Genomic DNA, 18,535 nt, shown 5'->3' with positions numbered 1-18,535 from the left:
TGCAGACACACAGAGCAGATTTCCGTGTCGAAATGCATTTAGGTACAAAATCTGCTCCGTGTGCCTGCACCCCGGCTGACGTTGATAGGAGTGTAGGGGCTGATTTATAAACACAGGCCAAGAATCCACCGTGTGTGGCATCAGCCTAAATGGTTGGGTAAAATATAACATTTGCAAGAGTTACAAAAAGACATGGGGTAAATTTATCAAAGAGTGAAGTTCCGTCACTAGAGTGAAATTCCGCAGCTCTCAATTCATTTCTATGGGATTTTGAAAGGCGTATTTATCAATGTGTGAAGTGAAAGTTCACCCTTTGATAAATACGCCTATAAAAATCCCATAGAAATGAATGGAGAGTGGCGGAATTTCACTCTAGTGGCAGAACTTCACTATTAACTTCACTCTTTGATAAATATACCCCATCTTGTTTAATATAAAAACATTTTCAGCACATACCTAAATCTGTAGAATTATTTGATATCTTTATAAGAGATCATGAGGCTAGCGTTATTGTTGTTCTGCCTCTCAGGTAGACCTTTCATTTTTTTCTTACTTTAAAATATGTCCCGAAGGCAGAAGCATATCTTGTTCACATTACCACTGGTATGTGGATTCAAGTTTTCAGAGACAGTTTTGTTTTATCTTCAGCTAATCATTATCATGTTTTGTTTTTTTTGCCAAGGATCATGAAGGACCTTGGTCTGGGATTAGCAGTGTTATCAACAGTTTACTCACAAGTTTTTGAGTCCACAGGCAAGAAACCATACTAGTGGCATTGGGTGGATGATCCGTTTTGCTCAAATGTATTGATATTTCACATTTGAAACATTGGATCATCTTGTTCACATCCTGAAGCTGTCTGATGTAGGTCCAGTTTGCCAGCGTGAAATTGCACCTAGCTACATAGTGTCTGTTCCGAGAAAGAGTAAAATCACTGTGCTGTTGGTATTCTGTTTCAGTGGCTTCACCATACAACAATGTCTGACTGCCTACTCCTGCACTTTATCCTTTAGAAAGTGCCCTGGTTTACAATTAGTCTGTGCTATGAGAGCACAGGTCGAAATAGGTAACTTTTACTATAGTGAAAATGTAGGTTTCCCATTTCTGCTATATGCAAATATGTTTTGTTTTTTGGTTATCACAGCAAGAACTAGCTAATCATCATCATTTATGTATAAATTGCCAACAAGTTAAGTAGGGCCATAATGGAATCCCTGATTTGTTATGGGATTGCAGCCCACAAAGCAGGGGTTGATAAGAATTGTAAAAGTAGCAATGGCATGTTTGTAAAATGTAGCTGGTGCCTTCAATTCTAGTTTAAGCACAATATGTAGAATACATACATTATTTGTAGCGGTATTAGATCTCCTGTATTTTCAGCCCATGATCTGTTTAGACGCCACTGTTCAGAAAAAAAGCTCTGACTTGCATTAAAAAAATCTCATCATGCAGTGCTTTCACCAAGACAGGGAGCAGTCCTTTAAAAATGTCAAGCATTATTTTTTTGCTAATGTTTAGCGCCGCTCACGAATATTACACTCATTATTGCTAAGCAAAGGTTAGCGTAACAACTTTCGTTAAATATTTTATCTCAAAAAAATGATTTGCGACAGTGAAACTTTATTACATACACTGCGCATGCTTGCAAATAGTAATTGTTCACAAACATAGCAAGGAAGTCGTCGAGGTCTGTAATCGGACAAAAAGGATGCACACATTGTTGCTAATATCCGCAAAGTTTTTAGCACTAACGTACATACTACATTCCCCCATTAGTGCCTTTACAAATATGGCTATGTTCAGTTTAATAAGAAATGCCCTTCCTGATTAATTTTACTGGTAAGTGCTCCCAATAGACTTCAGTGGAATTTTCATGTAAGAATACATTATTTCATTAAAATTATTCTGGCACATAATGTTAAATTAGTCTAAGTATACATGTACTGTTAACATGAATGAATTTTGTTACAACAAAGCCACCTGCTGGTCATTTTCTGATCAGTCTGACCACCAAGTAGTCAAGTAAAGAAGGCTGGTTTTGATGTTTTTCTGGTTAGGAAAGATTTGAGAGGTTTCTAATTTGAGAAATGTTTTCCTTAGCAGAAGAATATCAGAGCAGCCTCTTTCTTTCTCCTGACAACTTCCTTGACTACTTGGTGGTCAGTTTGGTGGGAAAATGACCAGCAGGTGGCTTTGTTGTAACAAAATTCATTGATGTTAACAGAACATGAATCCTTTCATATCTTCAAATAAAAAAATAAATAATGAATGTAAATTGCAAAAGTGCTTAGAATAGCACCCTCATCAATTTTACATTCACATATTTTTAAGGTTTACTTATCCTTTAAAAACCTGTCATTGAAAGGTATGTACATGCTGTTTTGCCTTCCACAGCAGTCCAAAAACCTGTAATTGCATTGAAATGTTCTCAACTGAAAATAATGGGCAGTGCTATGATTGCAGATACTCATTTCACATTATTTAGCAATAGATGCAACATGACCAACCAAATAGGAACCATTGTTGGGTTTATAGTGGCATTACAATGCACGTGCCACGGATAGGTCTAGTTTGACAGTTTGCTGTTCTGTTTGTAAATAGTGTTTGTCACACTATTTTTATTCTCACTAATGCACTGTAAGTTGCTTTAGAATATAAATGTAGAGTAGTACTCTATTTCAGAGCCAAGGCTTTGTCTCCTTTAATCTGCTGAAGTGTCCTACTTAACATTACTTTGTAAGTAATGTATCTTTAAGGAGACACCGAATCCACTATTTGGGATTCGGCCGAATCCTTGATGAAAGATTCGGTCGTATCCCGAACCAAATGCAAATTTGGGGAAGGGAAGGAAAAAGTAAGAAAAAAAATCTTCTTTTGTGACGTAAAGTCACATGATTTCCCTACCCACCCCTAATTTATATATGCAAATTAGGATTCGGTTCGGCCAGGCACAATCCTGCTGAAAAAGGCAGAATCCCGAACAGAATCCTGGATTCGGTGCATCCCTAGTATCTTTCCATCATATCCATAGATACCCTTTCCCCCATTATTGTACATTAAAATGTATTCAGAGAATGAATATATTAATAGTAATGTTTTCAAATATTCTTTCAAACACACAATGTATTGGGCTCTTCATAGGATTCACATATTAAACACTTGTATAAGAATGTGATGTTGCACTTAAATGAAAATGTAAGAAGCAGAAATGTTTCACATCCAGCCTGCATACATGATTCGTTCTTTTATGGTGCACTGTCTGTTTAAATATAGCTGGCTAATTCTTGGTCTTAGTCCGTGTGTGTGTGTGTGTGTGTGTATGTATATATCTGTGTATATGCTATATAAACACATTCGATAGGTTTGAAATTATTATCTTTGAATATGCAAACAAAATAATAAAACAAAATGACCAGTGTACATGTATTTAACGTGTGGAGATTTGCTCTGTTTAGTTTTTATTTTAAATAATACCTGCAAATAAAGGGCGTTTTATGCAACATTATTATATAGTTAGTTTAATATTTTTATTAACTACTCATCTCTATGCCAAAAATATATAGCCAGCAGACATACTGCTGTGGGTGACCATAACTATATTGAGTTGAAACTCTTGCTTTTTTTATACGTCTTAGGAAATTAACCCATCTGTGATTTTCACAGGAACAAAATGGTGTCATAAGCCATCAGTCTCCATTTTGTAAAAGCACACTCAAAATAGCAATTGAATGCTGAATCCAGTTAGATTAAACTAGGGATGCACCGAATCCACTATTTTGGATTCGGCCGAATACCAAAGCAAATCCTAATTTGCGTATGCAAATTATGGTTGGCAAGGGGAAAACATTTTTTACTTCCTTGTTTTGTGACAAAAAGTCACTCAATTTCCCTCCCTCCCCTAATTTGCATATGCAAATAGATAGATAGGTAGGTAGCAAGTTATAAAGCTAAAGGTAACAAGTGTGCATGTGTAGCACAATGTGGCTTGTGCCAACTCTTTCAGGTCGTTAATACCTGAAAATAAAATATATATTATTCATCTTAAGCCTATTTAGATGTGATCTATCTGTATGTATCAATTGTGCGGTTTGGCCGTGTGCACAGTGTTTTTGCATTCTGCTTCTCTTGCCCTCTGCAAAGGTACCTGCAAGTTTCTTCATGTTTCAGTGTATGTGAATACATTTAATACAAATACTCTATAGCATGATTAGATATGCAAATTGCATATAGATATGCCAAGAAGAGACACAATTACTGTCTTAACAGACCGACTGTGATATTATGTGCCTGCTTTCAAAGGTACCCATGCATACATTAGTTTTGACAAGAGAAATAGATATTAGAGCTGACTTCTTAATCTGGATTTATTAAGATACATTATTAAAAACTGCTTTCTAGTGTTAAAATGTTATTTACAGTCTAATTAACAACACTGACTTTTGTCCGTTGCAACTATAATAAAATTCTTGCAAATATATTTATTACACTTAGCATAATCTGGTGCAAACCTTGAATTGTACCTCATTTTTGGACAATCATCAGTTTTGACAATATGCCCAAATTCCTTAAAATCTTGCCCCTTTTGGTAGAAAGGGGCTTATTTAGTAGTGCTGCATAAAATTGTTCAACGTACGTATGATCGGGATGCGAATGCTATCATGATATCAAATTCCTAATCTTTAAGAGACACTTTTAATTTAACTCTCCCGCCAATGACTACTGCTTTGATACGAATGATTGTTATGTAAGATAACTACCAGAAGAACTTCATGTGGAGTATCTCTATTTATTGTTTACATTGCAATTAATGACAAATGTAATGTTCCGTAGGAGAACATTGTGAAGTGAGTTCCCGCTCTGGACGCTGCGTTCCAGGTGTCTGCAAGAATGGAGGAACCTGTATTAATCTTCTGATTGGTGGTTTCAAATGTGAGTGCCCACCTGGAGAATTTGAAAGGCCATACTGTGAAATGACCACAAGAAGCTTTCCACCACAGACCTTCCTTACCTTCAAAGGATTACGACAGCGCTTCCATTTCACAGTCTCCCTAATGTAAGTAAAATCAGTTTAGTACAATATGCAGGTAACTGGTATTTGGTAGCAGACTCTTTGTAATATAATAATTTCTGTCATTCTAAGAATAATATTGCTAAATATGCATATAAGCATTGTTCTTAAAAAGTGTTTCAAAGAATTTCTTGTATTATCTATATCCCCCTCCATTTAGTCTAACAAAGGTAGTATAAAGAACAGTGGTTCCTTCCTCTGTCAGAAGCATTATCTGTGACTGGCCCGAATGTCCTTACCATTCTTTTCTGCAGCCAGTTAAACTCATATTAAGAATGAGACACATTTAGTTATTGCCTACTAACATGGCAGTTCTCCCTAAGTGTAATTGCATATGTTGCCTTTTGTCCTGCACCGAGCATTGACAGCTGCTTTAAAGGAGAATTCAACCCTTAAAGGGGTGGTTCACCTTTATGTTAACTCAAAGTTATATTATATAATAGCCAATTCTAAGCAATATCACTCTCTGTCTACCTCATACTAAAAGGTGAACAACCCCTTTAACTAAAAAAAACCCTACCCTACGTAGAGCCCCCTCCCTCCTCCCCCCTGCCTAGCTGCTACCCAGGGAGATGCCCCTAACTTTATACTTACCCCTTGGGGATTGCAGTTCATGGCAGCCATCTTCCGGGTCTTCGTGTCTTCTTTCGGCGCTTTGTCTATTTCCGCGCATGCGCAGTCGTTGCGAACCAGGAGTTTGCTCCAACTGCGCATGCGCCACTTCGCCAGTCTCAGATTACAGAAGACCTGGGAAGATGGCTGCCATGAACTGTGATCGCTGAATCTGCACCAAGGGGTAAGTAAAAAGTTAAGGGCATTTCCCCAGGTTAGCAGCTAGGCTGGGGGGGATAAGGGAGGGGGGGTCTACGTAGGGTAGGGGGTAAGGTTTTTAGTTAAGGGTTGAATTTTCCTTTAAGAGCAGATTTGCTCATTTTCCCATTGGGAACATTGCATGTGCTGCACTGGAGTACTTGGCTGAGGCTAATCTTCAGGTACTGCATATAAAGTTAACCAGGATTTTGTGCAGCACAATAAATAAATAGAGTCTGTGAGCTCTTTCTCTGTCAAGTTATACAGACAGTTTGTATTTCTTTGGAATAAAGGATCCTATGGCTAGTGTAGGCCCTTTTGCCCAAAGCAAAAATGAGGTTGGTGGTCTGTACAAAAACAATAAAAATTGTATATATCCAATTCCTTCTAGTTGCTTTGTGCAGCAGCTCAGTTGAATAAACAAAACAACAAAAATTGAAAGGAAAAGGAACTCCAGCAGATCACATCTGCATAACATTTATTACAGGTAGGGGCAACACAACATGTTCTTGTATCTTGATAAAGGGTTCTGACCCAAAACATGTTGTGTTGCCACTACCCGGAATAAATGTTTTGCAGACCATTTTGGCACATGAGGTGGCAACACCCGGCAAATCCTTAGACTGGTGCATGAGATGTATGGTAGGATGTCACACAAACATTTTGAGAGAAAGAGACTTTACCATGCAATTACACTTTCTAGTGCATGGAGAGATGGGACTGTAATATTTTTTAATGTTGTATAACAACATTATTATGCATGGCTCATTGTTTCCAAGCAAACATACAAACTCCATATTGAAGCGATTAATCCATTAAACGCTTCCTTTTAAATAAAGGCATCCACATTCCATGCACCCTAACAATATCGCCATTTTTCTCTTACAAAGAATTTCAGCACATAGTAACAAGTAAAACACTTACTTTCTAGTAAGACTAGTTATCTTCTTAGCCCACATTAGTCTTCCAAGTAAAGGGTCTTCCAGCTGAGCACAAATGAGGTGTGACGCTGGTGTGGTTTTCTGCATTCCTGAGCTGTGCAAATACAACTTCATTGCAATGTCTTCATGATTTACTACCTTTTTAACTGCATGTTTGGTTAATATTACACTAATTCCTACAACCTCAGAGGGAACAACCTACTTTCAAAATACTTATATTATTGCTAGCTTTCTAAAGCAATTTTTGTTATAGATTTGCACCTGAAAAGAGATCAAAGTTGATATTGTTGCATTCCCAGGCACGTCAAAGCATACAGACATCAGCAGAAACTTAAAATAATTAACCTTAGGAAATTAACAAGTATATATCAGCCACAGAATAATTTTAACCATGCTGCTAATTAATAATACATATTCTTTGATCTGTAATTTTTTAGTTCGTATCCCCTCACTGTTCACAGACTAGGGAAACAGGTACATCTTGTGTACATCTTGCATCTTGCTTTAACAAGAGTATAGAGATAACTATAATATAATGAACATTGTAGCAAACCAAAGAGCTAATATCTGAAAAGTAATATTATTAAATATCATAAAGTACACATAATTTGCTATGGACATAAAAGTAGCCAGCCCATTATTATCCTTCAGCATCAATGACTTATTAACCCAGCTAAATAGTTTACAATATTAGTATGGTTGTGTTGTTGATATAAAATTCACATATACAGTACCTGAACATCTTGGATCTAGACCACACTATGAAACGTACTGAGATAACCTGAATCAGTTTTCCACACATAAATATTTAGTGATAATTTATGTTTGCAGTAATAAATGTTGTGGATTTGGTACATGTTTTACTTTCATTTCTCTGTAATTAAAGTAAACACTATGACTATTCCTTTGTAATGCAGGTTTGCAACTAGGGAGAGGAATGCTCTGCTTCTTTACAATGGGCGGTTTAATGAAAAACACGACTTTATTGCACTTGAGATCATTGAAGAACAGATCCAGTTAACATTCTCAGCAGGTAAGCTAGTCAGCCATTTTAGGGCTTTTTGATAATGAACCAGGTAACAGAATCATATGCAATTCCAAATCTACATCTTCACAGACTGACTTAATCATTTTTTGCCACTTGTGTTGGTTTCAAATATGTATGTTTAGTCTACTCTTATAATTTAAGCATCTATAACAGCTTCCTAATAATTTAAAAACAAACAGGTGTAAAAAATACAGCAGAGTGACCCACTTAATCAAGTAGAACACTCTGATGTTTGACTGAAAGACTCCTTATTAACCACAAGTCCTAAGGTTTCTTAATTATTGATCTCATTCCTCTACAAGAAAAAAATTACATGGTCTTTCTAAACCATTGCTACCTATGAAAATACTCTGACTGGCAGAGTTCTCAGAGAAAATGCAGATCAGCTGGCAGATGTTTTCACTGACATCTTTAACATCTCCCTGATCACCTCCACTGTCCCGAAGTGCTTCAAAACCACCAACATTGTCCCCGTGCCGAAGAAGTCATCAGTGTCCTACCTCAATGACTACCGTTCTGTGGTACTCATCCCCATCATCATGAAGTGTTTTGAGAAGTTTGTCAAGAAACACATCAAAATCCTGCTGCCACCAGCACTGGACCCCCTACAGTTTGTATACCGTCAAAATCACTCAACAGACGATGCAATAGCCACCACCCTCCATCTGGCTGACTGTGCAGCCACGCACCACACAAATCACATCATAAAGTTCGCTGATGGGTGGGTCTCATCAGCAATATTGAAGAGTCACCATATAGAGAGGAGGTGTAGCGGTTAACAGACTGGTGCAGAGCCAACAATCTGTCTCTCAATGTAGACAAAACAAAGGAGATGGTTGTTGACTTTAGGAAGACTAGGGGGCAGATTTATCAAAGGTCGAAGTGAATTTTTGAATGAAAAAACTTCGAATTTCGAAGTATTTTTTGGTTACTTCGACCATCGAATAGGCCAAATTTCGACTTCGGCTTGAATTGAAAAAACTTCGAATATTTGAACATTTGAAAATTGACGTACTGTCTCTTTAAAAAACTTTGACTTTGACACTTCGCCACTTTAAACCTGCCGAATTGATATGTTAGCCTATGGGGACTAGGGATGGGCGAATTTGACCCGTTTTGTTTTGCCAAAAATTTGCCGCTGGCGAAATGTCGCCGACGCCCATTAAAGTATATGGGCGTCAAAAAACTTTTTTTTTTTTTTTTGATGCACGACACCATACAAGTCTATGGGCGTCATTTTTGCAGCGAAACAAGAAATTTTCCCATCCCCAATGGGGACCTCTTTGAACCTAGAGCCAAAATTTGGCTAAGTTTTAAAAAGTAAGAGGTTTTTTTGTGAAAATGGGTCGTTCGGTGAAATCATTCGAATCTAATGCTACGATCGAACAATTTTACTTCGTCCAAAAACGCCCAAAAAATTCTAAAAGAATTTGGCAAATTCGATGGTCGAATTTCGAAGTTTTTTAACTTCGAAATTCGACCCTTGATAAATCTGCCCCCAGGAGTGACCACCTTCCACTGTACATCGACGGCTCTAATGTGGAGATCATCAAAAGCACCAAATTCCTTGGTGTCCACCTGGTGGAGAACCTCACCTGGTCCCACAACACCAGCTACTTAGTCAAGAAAGCCCAACAGCGCCTCTGGCGCCTCCCACCACCCATATGCAAAACCTTCTACAGAGGGTCTATCGAGAGCATCCTGAGCAGCTGTATCACTGTCTGGGCTGGGAACTGCACTGTCATGGAGCGCAAGACTCTACAGAGGATAGTGAAGACAGCAGAGAAGTTCCCTCCATCACGGACATTTACACCACTCGCTGCATCTGTAAAGCCAGCAGCATTGTGGCTAATTCAACACACCCCTCACACTCACTGTTCACACTCTGGAAAAAGGTACCGAAGCATTAGGGCCGTCACTAACAGACTGTGTAACAGTTTCTTCCCCCAATTCATAAGGCTCCTGAATACTCAGGGACCAGACAGATCTCTCTCCCACACACACTCCATTTAACCTTACTATATACCACAACGTTACACGGCCGCTGTATGCCATTGTATAAATAAATAGCCGTTGGATACAATTGTTCTCTATGAGCGCATCTGCACTTTATCATGTTCTTTATCATGTTATTACTACTATAATATCACAATGATACACCCATCATGTCTGACGTTTAGCATTATTTACTTAACATATTACATCTGCTGATTGTATTGCATTGTCTTGCCCTGTCCCTGCACTATGCTGACCTGTTTTGCAGGAATTGCATATCTTTTTGCTTGCACTTTTTGTCTGTTGTCCGGTCCATCTATGTTGTGTGTAGCACCATGGTCCTAGAGGAACGTTGTTTCGTTTCACTTTGTACTGTACAAACGTATATGGATGAAATAACAATAAACTCACTCTTGACTCTCTCTTGACTCTTGACTTAGTCTACTAGAAAATCATGTAAACATTTAATAAACCAAATAGGCTGGTTTTGCTTCCAATAAGGATTAATTATATTGTAGTTTGGATCATGTACAAGATGCTATTTTATTATTACAGAGAAAAAGGAAATCATTTAAAAATCTAGATAAAATGGAGTCTATAGGAGACTTTTCATAATTCGGAGCATTCTGGATAACAGGTTTCTGCATAACAGCTCCCATACCTATAAAGTAGAGCTGAAAAAAAAAGATTTTATTTAATTTTGCAGCCACTTTTTGTGAGCATGCTTTCTGGTAGCTTAGCCAAAAAATGGCCTGGTTCCATACAATCTGAACAATCAGCTCTTGGGGTAATTATTTTGTCTACATTCTACCAATGCAGGTTTGATATTGGGCAGTCCACCAGGCACCAGCCTCTTTTTCTTCTTATTTGTCTTCCATACATTTAATTGTAAATGAAAAGCTGCGAGAATCACATGATGCAATGCTGTGTTGCTGGAGCAAGATGAAATGACTTCGCTTGTTTGCACTGTACACAACCAGTTATGATTTGAAAGCTTTTCCATTTATATCCTGCTTTTTGTTTTGTTTATGAAGAAACTGAAACTTTTTATGCAAGTATACTGTCTTTTTCATTTTTTAACCACTTAATTGATGTAAGCAGGATTCCACAAATACATTGTCAGTAATGTGCTAATTACTGCAAACTGAGTATAGTTTTGCATGACTTCCTAAGCAAACAATAGATTTACAGTGACAATGAAACATTCCAGCTCTTAAATGACCAGTAGCAGCTGAATGTAACATGCCCTTAAATTATTGCATTATGTGTTTACTTCTTTTAAATATTTTGAACTATCTGTTATTTTCTGGCACAGCATCCCCCTGTCACTGCACATATTCAACACTAATACTGTATGTACCTGTTTATAGGGTTGAAGGCATTCAAATGCAAAATTTGACTGGTATAAGGGTATTTTCATCATTAAACATAAAGCGGCATTGCATCGATAAAAACAAGAGGGACACATAATATGTTTTTGCTACAAGAAATTCATGAAGTACTATTTAGACTACTTTTTTGTCTTTTTTTTTTAATTTTTCATGTTTATGATTTTTTCTTTGCTTTTTATAATGCCTCTTACCTGTGTTAAAATCAAAAGCGCTTCTGATTTGTATGCATGTCTCTAGTCTCAATCACTTCTGTTACTAAGTTTTGCTACATACATACATACATACTTGTAAATCAGACTAGCAGCGACAGCATGCAGCAATGCCTACCCACTTCTAGAAACCTCAGTACAGAACAGGTGAAAGGTGTTTGTGGGCCTCCAGACATCCTTTCATTAAGTAGCAGTGAATATATAAAATATGCACATATTTTTTCATTAAATGGCTTGCATCATGCTTCAATCTGTTTTCATAAGAACATGTACAAACCTGAGCTGCACCTTGGGCAAAAGATACACTTATTTGTTATTGCTGATTGGTGATGAATTTGGAGAAATTTCAAGTCTGAACTGTGACTTCCAATGCCTTCCCTAAATTATCCAGGAGCTCCTTGCTAAATAGGGTGTGGGAGAGTGTGTTTGATTACATTTTGGGACGGGAGTGTCACACCCAATGCCTTCGGGTTTGGTGAATAACAAAGAGACCTGGAGTCTGACCAAATAAGGCCCTAGGCACATTGATAGATAGTAATTTGGGGTCTCCTCCCTTGACTGCCTGCACAGGTTTGTACTTTTTTGTTGTTGTTCATTTTTTTTGGGAAAGAGCATGGGAAGACGGTTGCCATTTTAGAGGTGCAGTATACCCCCTTGTTAAACAGAGTTCTATAAACAGCACTTTTGCTGAACAAGAAGACAAATGGGAGCACTCCCCCTCTCTCTCGCCTGCACGAGTGATTCAGTAAACCTGTTTGCTTGCACGCAGCATGCCCCCGGTCCAGGCCAATATCATTTGAAGACAATACAGAACCTGCGGAGCATTTCGGCAGCTGAATCATAAAATCTTCATTTATTGAATATAGTTAAGACGCCACGAAACGCGTCAATGCCAAAATACTCCGCAAGTTCTGTATTGACTTTTGCTGAACATACTGTTTGCCCATTGTTTTAATCACGAAAAAACTGTATGAGGTTTTGTTGATCTAAACAGGCAAACCAGGCATATCAAAGCTACTATATAGATAACTAAAGTACCTTTATTTGACCCCTATGTATAAACATGCTTTGTTTTTACAATTAAATTCTGCATTGTTCTGAACTGGGAGATAGGGGTGCTGTTTTGATGTCTATAACCTTCAGCATATGAGTTGCTGGTTAGCAACTACCACCTTTAGCCTTAATACAGATGAAAGAAGTCTGTTTTAGATTGCATTACTGAAAGGGTCCATGGTGTAAACATAAACACAGCCTGACATAATCCTGCTTTCAATGGTCATTTCCACATCTGGCAGTTTGGATGTAGCTCACAACAACTGCAAGACACATAAGTGGTTCCCATATTCTATAATGCAGCACTGAAAATAAGTATTGAACACGTCAACGTTTTTCTCAGTAAATCTATTTCTAATGGGGCTATTGACATGAAACTTACACCAGATGTCAGTAACAACCCACGTAATCCAAACAAAGAACTCAAAACAAATAAGTAAATTAAGTTACGTGTAGTAAAGTTGAATAACACAAGGAATAAGTATTGAACAGATTAAGAAATGGAGGTACAAAAAGGCACAGAAAGCCAAGAAACCTGCTGAAATATGTCAGTATCTGTCAGAAAGCAATCCTGCCACTATCAGTGCAAATTAATATCAGCTGGTTTAGTCCTAATTGATGGCCTTTGAAAAGGCGTCTCTTTACCGATCACACAAGAAGCATCTCATGATGGTTAAAAGAAAGGAGCTCTCTCAAGACTCACCACCTTATTGTTGCAAAATATACTGATGCCATTGGTTACAGATGTATTTCTAAGCTTGTGGATGCTCCAGTGAGCAATGTTGGGGGCCAGAATCCAGAAGTGGAAAGAACAAAATTTCACCCTCAACTGACCACGACTAGGTGCTCCTCACAAGAGTCAAATGAATATTCAAAAGAGTTGTCCAAGAGCGAAGGATCATTCACCGAGAGCTTCAGAAAGACCTTGAATTAGCAGGTACAGTTGTTTAAAAGAAAGAAAAAAAAAAGTAATGCACTCAACCAACACGGCCTCTATGCACACACTTACCATGCAAGACTCCACTGTTGAAGAAAAAGCTTATCTGCTGCACAATATTTGGACAAGCCAATGAAATTCTGGGGTAATATAGTCTGGTCAGATGAGACAAAAATTTAATTCTTTGGATGTAATTGCACACACCATGTTTGGAGGAGAAATGACACTGCATATCATCCCAAAAACACCATGCCAACAGTGAAGTCTGGAGGTGGGAACATTATGGTGTGGGACTGTTTTTCAGCATATGGTACTGGCAGACTTCATATAATTAATGGAAGGATGAATAGAGAAATGTTCCAGGATATTCTTGATAATGATCAGCTGCCATCTACCAGGATGCTGAAAATGAAATGAGGGTGGACATTTCACCAAGACAATGAAACCTAACACAGAGCAAAGGAAACTCTCAACCGGTTTCAGAGAGAGAGAGAGAGAGAGAGAGAGAGAGAGAGAGAGAGAGAGAGAAAATAAAGCGGCTCAAACGGCCTAGTCAATCACCAGACTTGAATCCAGTTAAAAATCTATGGAAAGAACTGAAGATAAGCATTCACAGAAGAGGCCCCTGGAACCTTTAAGATTTGAAGACAGTTTGTGTGGAAGAACGTGTATTAAAGCCTTTTTGTAGACTGTGGATTCTGGATTTATTAGTTTTTAATGGCAATGTTTAATTTTAATGTGCACGCAGTTTCCCAAATCTTGTACAAGACAAAATAGTAGGGGAATTACATTTTAAAAAGGTTAACTTTTAGTATGTTATAGAATGGCTTATTTCTTATAATTTCTGAATGAATTTGCCTTTTCCTGCCTCTTTCCAACTTTCAAATGGGGGTCACTGATCCTGGCTGCTAACAACTATTGCTGTGTAAGGCTACACTTTTATTGTAATTATTTTTAAATGACTTATCTTATGTAGTCTTTGTAGGCCTCTTGCTATTCATATTCCAGTCTCTTATTCATTCTCATGTTTGCTAGAGTAAATTGAACAATAGCAACCAGATACAGAGAGGTGCTGAACAACAAGCCAATTAACACAAAAATATAAATGAAGACCAGTTGCAATTTTTTTTATCACTGTCTGTTTACAATATAATGTTTGTGAGACTTTAGGTGACCCAAAACATTGTGTTAACCATGGTATTATAATGTGATAAGTGAACAATTAAGAAAAGTTGTTGAGTGTGGTCCTCTGTCTTTTTAAAGGAAAACGTAAGCTTAACTAGAGAAGTAGGGCAGAAATGTTGTACATTGGGTTTCTATACCAGCCCAAGACAGCCAAAGCCAATTAGCAGTAGATATCTGTGCTTCCAAAGATGCGCCTGTAGCTCCCCATCTTCTTTTCTGATCATCACTGCAAATGCTGTACACTGTACTGACACTTCTAACTAAATCCAAAATGACCTCCTGTGAAAACTTTGCATGCCTGAATCATTGCTACTATAGAGATGCTGATTTCTATAGTTGGTTCGATATATAAAATATGGCATTTCTAGTCATATTCTTTTTAAGGATTTAAGGGGGAACATGCAGGATTTGAAAATAAATGCACATCATTTCTTTTCTCTGTTTCATGGAGGCCAGGATTTTGAATGTTATCAAATTTAATTATTTCCAGTACATGTACTGAATGGACCGTTTTATGGACCCTTTTATGTTTTAGGAGAGACCACTAGTAAAGTCTCCCTCCTTAATGGACCTTTTTATGTTTTAGGAGAGACCACTACTAAAGTCACCCCCTATGTTGAAGGAGGAGTAAGTGATGGACACTGGCATTCTGTGCAGGTGCAGTACTACAATAAGGTAAGAAATCCTATGTAAAGCACTGCGCATCTTGTTGGCGCTATATAAATAAATGATAATGAAAATAATGATGTATAAATCCCTTGTTATACATATACTCTGCAGTCAGGACAGTTTACAGCCATGTGTACGAGAGAGGCACTGTGGAGCCTTCATCTCTATGTATCAATATATATTATTAAATATTTTAGTCTCTGCAGCAGGAATCAAACTGCACATCAAATAGCACATTGTTCTGAGCTTTTTTGTGAGATATATTTTCTCAGATTTTAAAATTGTATCTGTAATGATAAATAGCCAAATAACCTTTACATTAGATTTGTATTGTAAACCATACCATTTTTTAAGCATTTTTATTTTGGTAAGAAATTTAGTTTTTAACAGTAATTGTTGTTATTGTCTGTAAACTATGCTTCCATCATTGTGTCACTGTGAATAATTTACATTGTGGGCAATGCACTACATTACTGACTGCACTGTGTTTGATCTTGATTATCAGTTGACAGGGCAAATCTACTAAGTTTTTTAGGACATAATATACTTTCATATTCATACCTGGTTTTAATATTATCCGATAGGGTTACCTGGTGAACTGTTTGCCTAGATTTCAATAAATATCTAGAAACTGGTTCCTTAAGCAAACACAACCGTCAATACATTTGTTGATGGAGAAGCAAATTGTTCCACACTGGAAACTTGTACGTGCATAGTGCTGCATGTGAATTCTTTATCTTATTTTGCAGGTCTGGTTAGAATTATATCTGTATACCTTCTACAGGTGTGGTATATGTTGTAGGAGAAAATAATGTATTTAATTTGGACACTAAGAAATTTGCAAAATATAAGCACTTTAATGGTTGACTGCAGCCATACATGTGATTTTAAACTGAACAATCAAAGGAAGGCTGAAGGTTGCTGATGATAAAAAAGTTGATGATGCAGGAAAGGTGAACCAAAGGTGTGCTGGCTCGTAAATAGGCTGGTCATATTTCACTCCTATATTACCTTGACTTGTCAGCTTGGCATTAGCTGTGGATAAACTTTTTGCTGTGCATATGGAGAGGAGCTGGTGACATATCAGCACCACATTCCCCAGATGGATTCTAGCTGCGTGCAGAAAAGCACTGCAAATATTTATTTTCTTTGAAAGGGGATCTTCTGTCTTTCCTATTCTATCGATCACCAAAAGTCATAAAACATTAGAATTGCGTTAAATGGGATGTAAAGGCAAAAAAATAAAATCCATTTTTACTTTCTTTAATGAAAAAGAAATCTATCTCCAATATACTTTAATTAAAAATGCATACAGTTTATATAAGAAACCTGACTGTATGCAGTGAAATTGCCCCTTCGATTTACTTGCTCTGACTGCTGCAGATAGGAAACTTCAGACAGACCCTAACAGCAGGGGGGGGGGGGAACTCCACACCTTACTTCCCTGACCTGGAGAAGCTTTGTTTGTTTCCCTATAAAGCAGCCGGCGACTGTGTAGAGATTTGTATTCGTAGACCCAGTGCAGTCTACATATTCTGATTATTAATCAGTCTTGCTGTATCAGCTTCTATGGCAGATATTTATGACGATCCCTAAGCTTAACCTCCCAACTGAAGCCCAGACCACACTGAACATTTATGCTTACTTTCTATTTGTTATATAGAAGCCTTCACATTTACCTCTCCTATTCTGACTTCTCAACTGCTGCAGGGTTGCTAGGGATCTTAGTTGTTGTTCAAAATACCAACATTTAAAAAAAATATAAATATGATAAAAATGAAGACTAATTTCCAGTTGTCTTATGATGCCACATTATTTTAAAACTTACATTTTAAACTAACTACCCTTTTAACTTAAATCTCATGCCATCTGTTCCGCACTCCTCATACTGCTTTCAATTGATTTAAATAGGAACTATGCAATGCTTGTCCAGAAAAACATGCACTAGAGCAGGGATCCCCAACCTTTTGAACCTGTGAGCACCATTCAAAAGTAAGAGGAGTTGGGGAGCAACACAAGCATGGAAAATGTTCTTGGGGTGCCATATAAGTGGCCATTTCGTAGCCCCTATGTGGATTGTCAACCTACATTGATGCTATGTTTGGCAGTGCACCTGGCTTTTATACAACCAAAACTTGCCTCCAAGCCTGGAATTGAAAAATAAGCACCTGTTTTGAGGCCACTGGGAGCAACATCCAAGGGGTTGGAGAGCAACATGTTGATCACGAGCTACTGGTTGGGGACCACTGCACTAGAGCATTATTTTGGCCTTACAATCACAGGTGATTTTGATGTTCCTATTTAAATCAGTAGAACGCTGCAGGGGGGATGTAGGACGCTTCTATCAGTAAATATGCTAGCAAAGAAACTGCCCTATGTAATATGAGCTCTAATAGGGGTTTATGCCCTATTCAGGAGGCACTTATGCTTTGACCAGCAGCAGATACAATTGCAAGTGAAAGTTGCCCTTTTTTGTATTGTGTTTTTGTACTTTTCTGGATGTTGTTTAAGAGAGACAAAACAGGTTGCATGGAATGATAAATTGGTAATTGAAAATATTATTTTATACACAGAGGTGCTCCTGCAATATTTGTTCAGCTCTGGAGACATTTAAGAAGTTGTGTTACTGTGTGTGAGTTAGGATGGTGCTATCGACAAATCAAATCAAGAAGTAACATTTTTTATTTTCGTTCAAAACAAAAAAGGGTTTAAAATATATTTTGATTGGGTCAATAATGTAGTAATTTTAATAAACGTTTACAACTGATCTATAACAACCGATCTATAGTGTTTCTATGCAAGTTTTAAATTCACCTATTACCATATAGTCCTTGAAATAAAGTTCTAAAATCAGAATTAACCTCACTCAGTGCAGGGCTAAGTCTGCTTGTATATATCATTCTAAACAAGAAAACAGTGTTTCTAGAAAGGTCTGTATTACTTTGCTGCCTACTAGCATTACATTTCTAAACCTGGTTGCAGTAGCAAGCATTTGGAAGAAACCCAAATCCTATTAGACACAGCAGGAGTTCTGTTGGGGGTCACTAATCTGCTCTCAATGGTTTCTCTGCAACAAACGGCAAAGGTCTGTTCTGAGATTCTGACTTTCAAATGGAAAAATGTAACAGACAATACAGAGGAGTTTTGACCTCATCCACAACAGACCCCTTTGCCACTCATTTGCATGAGACCGTGAATTTATTTTGCAGTTAAATTTAGAAGACATTCC

General features: G+C 37.6%; 1 protein-coding gene across 7 annotated transcripts in view; it reads left to right on the top strand.

Moving 5' to 3' along the window:
- Window positions 1-18,535, top strand: part of celsr1.S (cadherin EGF LAG seven-pass G-type receptor 1 S homeolog) — a 96,469-nt gene that overhangs the window by 41,477 nt on the left and 36,457 nt on the right. For all 7 annotated transcript variants that reach the window (XM_041588505.1, XM_041588506.1, XM_018255794.2 and 4 more), the window contains exons 3-5: window positions 4,831-5,053; window positions 7,737-7,852; window positions 15,224-15,312. In XM_041588505.1, the coding sequence (XP_041444439.1) occupies window positions 4,831-5,053; window positions 7,737-7,852; window positions 15,224-15,312 (428 nt within the window). The remainder of the gene's footprint in view (window positions 1-4,830; window positions 5,054-7,736; window positions 7,853-15,223; window positions 15,313-18,535) is intronic.

Source organism: Xenopus laevis, chromosome 3S (genome assembly GCF_017654675.1).
Source record: "Xenopus laevis strain J_2021 chromosome 3S, Xenopus_laevis_v10.1, whole genome shotgun sequence".
In the NCBI taxonomy this organism is placed as follows: domain Eukaryota; kingdom Metazoa; phylum Chordata; class Amphibia; order Anura; family Pipidae; genus Xenopus; species Xenopus laevis.
Note: the sequence above shows the minus strand (reverse complement) of the source record. Positions and strands in the feature narration are given on the sequence as shown.